Below are 8,363 nucleotides of genomic sequence, written 5' to 3'. Positions count from 1 at the left end.
TTTTACCATTTACTGTTTCCAATTTCAATCGCGATCCGCGTTTTGTTTCCCCCATGGCGTCGATTTCAATGCTGTGAGAAGAATTGCGCCGCCTCAGTGTTGAAAAAAATGTCGCCTCCTCTCCGTGAAAAAACCCTAGCCGCGATCTACAACATGTTGGGTCCTCTTATCTTCTTCCTGATTTCTTCAATCATTTCTCTTATCTTCTCGTTGATTTTTTTTTTTTTTTTTGTTTCGAGCTTGACATATGACTCTCTCTCTTTGTTTGTCGCATGAAATCTTAACAGACATCGCCAGAAACGTTCGGGCAAGAAGATTTGTCGGAAGCAGCTGAATGATTCCGCTATGGCTGGTTTGGCGATGGTTACCAAGCGCGAGCCCGGAGAGACTCAGGTTAAAAAGGAAAAAGAAGAAGAAGAAGAAGGAGGTACCGCATCTGAAAACAACGCCCTTGCTCTTGTTGAGGTCAAGTTAGAGAAGGAAGAAGAAGCTGGGCTTCTCGTTACCTGTGGGATCCTGAAACGGAAACGACTCTCTCGTGGTGGAAGATCTACAAGGTATTCAGAAAGCTTCGAAGAGGATAATAAGCAGCTTATCATCCCTCCGAGACGCAAGCAGTTGACCACTCGATGGAACAGTGATAGGTTTGTCAAAATGACCCTAAGCCCTTTTACTTTCATCATTGCTTTACCCTTTTTATATGAAGAAAGCATTGTTTTTTTTTTTTTATGATGCAGGATTAAGTTTGCGGAGCAAACATTAGCGGATGTACTGAAGGAGGAAGGTGCTACTTTTGAAACACCTGTATCACGAAATTTTTTAAGAGTTACTGCACGAAGTAATATAGGTGATACTGGGCTCTTGGACCATTGCTTGAAGCATATGGATGGCAAAGTAACACCAGGTGGTACTGATCGCTTTAGGAGGTGTTACAATACTGATGGAACCATGCAGTATTGGCTTGAGAGGGCTGACCTTATCAAAATCAAACTTGAATCCGGTATTCCTGATCCTACTTGGGTTCCCCCATCTTGGTGGAAGGCTCAGACTGTATCACATGATGCTTCTGCTGTTTCGTCTAAGCTTCTTATGGGAGAGATTGAGCAAATGAAGAGGTAATATGCCTTGCAATACTCTTTGAGGTTCGATATTTGCTCTCCTTGAAAGTTCTGAATGTGCTTTGAATCTCATATTTTTTTATGGTAAGCAGTGAAATCAAAGAACTTGCGGCAAAGCAAAAGTTACCAGATCATGCTGAGGAAACTGAGGTGACTTTTAGATCATTTTTCTTTTTCTGTTAGAGGAGTGAATGTATTAAGTCAAGCATATTAGATATTCAAAAGAATTTCGTTTGCATTTCTCCCCAGAAACTGTGCAAGGATCTTATGAGTTGGAGGGAAAAGGCTGATAAGCAAATGCTGGAGATCTCTAATTCGTTGACTTCAACTCAGGTCGAGACTATAAACTAAGTAGAAAGTATTTGTCAAAAGCTTCTTAACTATGGTGTCATGAATTTAACCTATAAAGCTTTTGTCTACCATATCTCACTTTTTCACAGGGCATGTTCAAGGAATTGGTTTCGTGGAAAGATAAAGTAGAACAGAAGTTGGTTGGAATTTCAAACACTCTGAGCAATCTGCAGCCTAATGGGAGCACATCATTCAGTCCAGGTCCCGAAAATTGGGAACATATATTGAAGAATGCCAACTTGGAGGATTTTACAGGGAATGATTTTGAGCCATGGGATGACCTTATTGATGGTTTACCAGAAGCTGTCAGGCCGGATACCTACGCCCTTCTACCAAATCCTTGCAAAAGCTCTCTCCAAGACCATACCTTGTTTGAGGAACAGTCATTGGTCAACATCGATATGCAAAGGACAGAGAGGTTAGGGCAGTTGTTTGTTTGCTTAGGTCCAAGGGTAGGGTTAATGGTTTATTATTGTCTAATATTTTGTTTCTGTCTTTAGCTGCATGACTAGAGGTGAATCCAGAAGCTCCAGTCAGGACAAAGCTGAATTGACTCCGGGTTCTTCGATAACCGCAGGTCCAAAATCAGACATTGATGACCCAACTATCCATAATCAGGTGAGTTAGTCAAACATATTAGAAGCATTGGTCTGGTATTTCAGTTAAACTAGATGATCAATTTTGGAAAACCCTCTAGACTTTTGCTGTTTCTGAGTAGATGTCATTTTAACGCTGCCTTTGCTTCATTCACTACCACATTGCATCTTCTGATTTGCATGAGGTTTATTAGGGCCTTTGCTTCATTCACTACCACACATTGCATCTTCTGATTTGCATGAGGTTAATTAGGCAATTTTTCCAAAGCTTCGCATTACCTGTACTTGATTTTAAGGAATCAATATTTGAGAATGATCGTTGTACAGGAAATCTTGAAGGAGTTGGTGACTTGGAAAGTGAAAGCAGAGCAGCAGCTTACAGATTTATCAAACGCTGTCCTTGCTCTCAAGGGACAGAATCAACCAAACTGGCGTTACCCATGAAGACTAGGCACAGATTGATCAGTGATTCCGCTCTAACTAGTCGAGTCCACCTGCATAGAATCCCTTAGAGAACATGTACAGGGTTTCTGATAAAACTAAACACCAAAAAAAAAAAAAAAAACAAAGAGAGACTAGAGACCAGTAGCATCTGAGAAGCTTAGGAACAGGTAGGACTTTAAGTAAGTCATATAGAAGAAGGTTTAAGTGAGATTGAAGGTAGAGATGCATGAATGGTAATTGTTTTGGCTGTATATTCTCTCTCTTATTCAACTATGAAGCTTTTGAGTAATTCTCCTTGTTTTGACATCTTATCATCTTGCTATGTGATAAATAAGTTTGGATTATGATTGGGGATGATATATCAAATAGTAAATATCAAATGTGATGTTTTGAGATATGTAGGTTTTGCATCAATATACAGGTTTGAATTATCATCTTGCATCAATAGACGGTAGATAAGAATTGAGTGTGAAAGAGACTGAGTGAGGTAAATCCAGAAGCTCCAATCAGGCCATAGCTGGCATGACTTCAGGTTCTTCAAGATGAGATATTGACGGCCCAATTATTCTCTATCAGGTGAAGTAGTCCCAACATATTGATGATATCCATTGGACCATTGGTTTGGTGTTTTACACTTATATATTGGATGTCATTTCACCACCTCCCTCCTTCGATCTCACAGTCTTTGCGTCATTAAATTAACTACCACAGTCCCCACACATTGCATCTTCTTGAAGGAGTGGATGACTTACAGAAAGCCAAAGCGGCACAGAAAGCGAACAGAAATATCAAACACTGTCAATGCAAATCCACAACCACCGACTTTATAAACCTCGATCTCAAACCATTTGAGGTTTTAATTGTTGTGTGGCGGTTTAATAATAAGATAAAAATCACACTAAACCGACTCGTAACCGAAACCCGATTTAATTTAGCCTTACCCAAAAAATGGAAAACCCATTAATCAAAGCAGAAGAACACACCGCAAGAGGAAATCAAAGCTGGATACCGGTTCGGCGCGGTTTATTAGTTACAAAAATTACCCAAAACCAATGGTACAATCAGGCTTTAATACAAAACCGGCCGGTTCGTGGTTTTAATTCTCTATTACAAATTTAGAAAATTGAGATTTTGGCCGAATCCCCTAAACGAAATCGAAACTTGTTCTTCATCCTCTTTGATACCAATTCCAATTCCCTCGCAGTCGCAGGTGGGTAGCTCGATTCCTCAACCGCTACTCTCTCCCTCCGATTGTTCTTCCTCGTTTAATTTCGAAGAGAAGGAAACGCCCAGGTTTTAAAGGTTTCGCTTTGGTTCGTAAGGGTGTTTCACTACAATTGTCTCATCGGAGATTTCGTGTTGTTTTTGAGTGTCTTCCCCGAGAATAGGAATTTGGAAAGGTACGTTCATTCCATATATTAAAATTTTGATTTTTGATCTTTGTGATTGCTGTTAATTACGCAAGTATCGATCGAGGTTTTAGGTTAAATTTCCGATTTCAAAGCCTTTTTCATAACTTGAACTTGTTGTTATCTATGATGCTTTGATGAGTTTTAACTCGTTCGAGCTAATTTGCTCTGAAAATTGAATTAGCTCCACTAAATATCGAAGTGTCTTTAAAATATAACCTAGGGTTTATGTTAACTATGTCTAAAGTTTTTCACTTTGTGAAAAGAGATCATTGCAAGAAGATGCATATATCATCATCTGCTTTTTCCTCCGTTCATTTGGCTTCTTGTTAGATTGTTTCAAGCTTCTAAGTTTGTGATATATGAATATGTTAATCTCTTAATCTGTTATTGTGATTTTTGTATTTGTAAAGTTTCTTAGATTACTAACTTCTTTTGTGGTTCTCTGCAGTTGGGTGGTGCGGCTTAAAAGAAGAAAGCAATGGAGGGTTTTGTTGATCACTATTTAGTTCTAGGCTTACCTTCTGGAGAGGAAGCTCTCAAGCTTACCGAGAAGGAGATTGGAAAAGCGTACAAGTTGAAAGCTTTGGACTTGCATCCTGATAAACGTCCAGATGATCCCGATGCTCATGAGAAATTTCAGAGGCTCAAGACATCTTATGAGGTTCTCAAAGACGAGAAAGCCCGGAAGCTGTTTGATGATCTTCTTAGGATCCAGCGTGAGAAACAGCAGAAGAAATCACAAGTAGATTACAAGAGGCGTAAGCTGATGTCAGATCTGGAGGGAAGGGAACGTTCTGCTTTTTCTCCTGAGTCTGCTGCTAGACCTTATGATGAAGAAGAGAGGATCGCTAGGAAGCTGAAGGAAGAGATAGAGAGGATACGTGCTAGACATGCAAAGAAGAAAAGTGGGTTTGAAACCCCAGAGAGTGGTGTGGATGAAAAGAAAAAAGAAGAAAGAAGCAGTGCTGGAGCTAGTAGTGTTCAACTCGATAAAGAGAGAACGTTGAAGGTTTCATGGGAAGCAAGTGGTCAAGGGTATACAGCGGGAAGGCTTACAGAAGTGTTTTCGGAGTTTGGTAAGGTTGAAGATGTTGTGATTAGGAGTACCAAGAAGAAATGTTCTGCTCTTATTGTAATGGCTACAAAAGATGGAGCTGTGAGTATTATTAATCTATTTACTAACTTCGTTTCTCTCTTTATTCTTTAGGATCTAATCATGGATTGCTTCAATTTGTGTTTTTTTCCCCTTACAGGTTGCAGCGACGAGAACATTGTGTGGCGATCTCTCTAATCCATTGCTAGTTGTAACTCTTCAGAAAGCAGCCCAATCAGATTTTCTGACCGCCAAGAAATCTGCAGAAGCAGAACCGCAAAGCAACATAGTAGGTGCTGGTTATCAAGCTTATGAAGACGCCGTCATGCAAAGACTGCGAAAGGTGTGTTTCTATCTCTGCATAGTCCTGTTGATTCGTAGAAAACTTTCATTTTTTTGGTTCTCAAGAACTCTCTTATCTTACTCTTTTTTCATCTTTTGAACAGGCGGCTATGAACCAGAAATCATGAGGGGTTAAGCTACATGATCAAGAGTGAAGCTGCTTGAAGACTAAATTGGTCGTCCTTATACTATATTATTGTGTACATTCAGTTTCATATCAATTAATTCTACAAACTCTACCCTGAGAAAAAGCTCTATAAATGCGTCGTATCATCTTCTTGAGAGCTGCAATTTGTAACGAAAGTCGTTTTCAAATTTAGAAAATTTTGGATATGTATAATATTCTTCATTTATTTGGAATTTTATGTTGTATTCTCTGATGTTATATGAAGAAGATAGACATCAATAGTAAGCTGAATTCTGAATATAAAAATGAAACGTTTTGGGGCGATATATTGAGATATATGAATTTTTAAATGCGTATACAAAAAGTGGACACATTGACAGAAACCACAAAGAGAGGCAAAAGAACACAAACAAGAATATGTGTATGAAAGAGAATTATATTTGTCCTTTTTGTATTTACTTTTCAAAATGATTGAAAATCTTGATTTTTTTGCAGAAAAATACATTTGATGAAAATATATTGCGTAGAAAGAAATAATTTAGGTTAACGAGCTAATCTAGTTTGTCTTTTTTTTGGATTAAATTTATAAAGTGTTGTAAATTTAAAGAAAATTCGAACCACGTTTTCTCTTTTTCTTGTTATTGAATTAATCGAATAGAAGTTACATATATATAGTAAAAACAAAGCTTTAGTACAAAACCGACTAGGAATAGGAAATAGGTAATGAGCCTTCGACCATGGGCCGTACACACCAAGACATGTAATGGACTGGTTATGGAAGTTCACTCCAAATGTTTTACAACACTCCCTCTTAGATGATATAACCGTGCCGATGATTAAAGATCAACGCAATACGGTTGGGGGTGCTGCCTCATAATCTATTCCTGGTCTTTGAGAGAATCCTTGTGGTACAAGTTGTGCCTTATATCTCACGATTTCATTATTCTCATTTCTCTTTCTTACAAAGACCCACTTATGTCCAACTGGCTTTATATCGAATGGTGTCTTTAAGATCGGACCAAACACATTCCTCTTTTTTAAAGAGTTCAACTCCACGTCAATGGCTTCTTTCCATTTTAACCAATCTTTACTTTGAGTGCACTCTAATATAGATGTGGGTTCATGATCCTCATTAATTTCAAATGCTATCGTATACGCAAATACTTCATCAATGTCGACATCTTTATGGTTCCATTTTATTCCAGACATGATATAATTGATTGAGATCTCATTATTATCAATACCTTCTGGACCTTGAGGTTCAGCGTCCCAAACCTCATTTGGTGCCTTAGGATTTGCCGCGGCCATGTCTATCATTTCTTTAACCTCGGTTTGATTTGCACATTTCTTAGATTTCCGAGGGTTCTTATCTTTGGAACCTAATGGTCTACCTCGTTTCAAACGGGTCTTAGACTCTATAGAAACTTGATTATTGTGTTCCTTCTGAACATCAATACGTACTGGTGCATTACAAGCTCGTATGTACAATTTAGTTACTCTCTTTGGGTCAGCAAAGGAATCTGGCAATTGTATAGCTAGCTTTTGCAAATGTATAATTTTCTGGACCTCTGCATCACATGCTAGAGTCCGAGGATCTTGCCAATTCAAGGATGTTAGATTCCATGTTATTTCTTTGACCAACTTGTTATTCTCTCCACCCAATATAGGAAATTCGGATTCAGCAAACTGACAGCCTTAAATAAATCACCCGTAGTTGGCTCAAGATACTTAATAATGGTGGGAGAATCATATCCAACATATATTCCCATCCTCCTTTGAAGTCTCATCTTAGTTCTCTGTGGTGGAGCAATCGGTACATAAACGGCACACCCAAATGTTTTGAGATGGGATATGTCTAGCTCATGACCCGTTAATAACTGGGATGGTGAATACTTATGTTCACTAGATGGCCTGATGCATATTAATTCAGCTGCATGTAATACCGCGTGTCCCCAAGCCGACACAGGAAGCTGCGACCTCATAAGCAATGGCCGAGCAATCAATTGAATACGTTTAATGAAGGATTCAACTAATCCGTTTTGTGTATGGACATGTGCCACAGGATGTTCCACACTCACCCCCATGGACATACAATAATCATTAAACCCTTGGGATGTAAATTCACAAGCATTATCTAGACGTATAGTCTTAAGTGGAAAATCTGGAAAGTGGGTTGTCAGACGTATAGTCTGGGCCAGCAATCTAGCAAACGCAAGGTTTCTAGTTGACAATAAGCAAACATGCGACCATCTGGTCGATACATCTATCATGACCATAAAATATCTAAACGTCCCACAAGGTGGGTATATTGGTCCACATATATCTCCTTGGATCCTTTCCAGAAAGTTTAAAGTTTCTTTATTTACTTTGGCTGGTGATGGCCTTATACAGTAAAACCTCTATAAATTAATAATGTTGGGACTATGACATTTTATTAATTTATAGTGATATTAATTTATCTATAAATTAATAATTATTAATTTTTAGATATATTTTTAATTGTTTATTTTTAAAAAAATTATGAATTAGAACAACTATAGCAAAATAAGATTAAACTTTCAGATGTTATAAATTTTATGATTTAGGGAATTGAACTTGTAATATTTAGAAAGCACTATTTACAATAAATTACAAATATTATAGACAAATTGACTTATACACATGAGACACATAAATTCAAATCTATGAATAATAATATCAATTCTCCTATTTTAATAATCTGTCAAATTATCAAATTGTAAATGATGCATATCTAAAAATTAAAACTTTAAATTTAATTATTTGTATGACATGTTATAAAATATTTTAGAGATATCATTATAGGTTGAAAATACAACATTACAATTGTTCTATAGAATTGAGCTTTAGGAGAAACATACA

General features: G+C 37.6%; 2 protein-coding genes and 1 pseudogene across 2 annotated transcripts; all 3 read left to right on the top strand.

Moving 5' to 3' along the window:
- The window catches only part of LOC104738127, a 10,042-nt pseudogene extending 9,939 nt beyond the window's left edge, over positions 1 to 103 (top strand).
- Positions 1 to 2,853, top strand: LOC104736378 (protein DYAD; the record flags this gene model as incomplete). Its single annotated transcript, XM_010456349.2, is given in 8 exon segments — positions 1 to 155; positions 288 to 644; positions 738 to 1,115; positions 1,211 to 1,268; positions 1,368 to 1,451; positions 1,559 to 1,887; positions 1,970 to 2,087; positions 2,393 to 2,853. Coding segments are annotated over 8 exon segments (1,488 nt in total). The 3' UTR covers positions 2,510 to 2,853.
- On the top strand, positions 3,652 to 5,728 carry LOC104736377 (dnaJ homolog subfamily C member 17-like). The gene is made up of 4 exons (XM_010456348.1): positions 3,652 to 3,909; positions 4,370 to 5,077; positions 5,175 to 5,357; positions 5,461 to 5,728. Exons 2-4 carry the CDS (start codon positions 4,400 to 4,402, stop codon positions 5,482 to 5,484), a joined length of 885 nt encoding a protein of 294 aa, XP_010454650.1. The 5' UTR covers positions 3,652 to 3,909; positions 4,370 to 4,399; the 3' UTR covers positions 5,485 to 5,728.

Source organism: Camelina sativa, chromosome 13 (genome assembly GCF_000633955.1).
Source record: "Camelina sativa cultivar DH55 chromosome 13, Cs, whole genome shotgun sequence".
Taxonomy (NCBI): Eukaryota; Viridiplantae; Streptophyta; class Magnoliopsida; order Brassicales; family Brassicaceae; genus Camelina; species Camelina sativa.
Note: the sequence above shows the minus strand (reverse complement) of the source record. Positions and strands in the feature narration are given on the sequence as shown.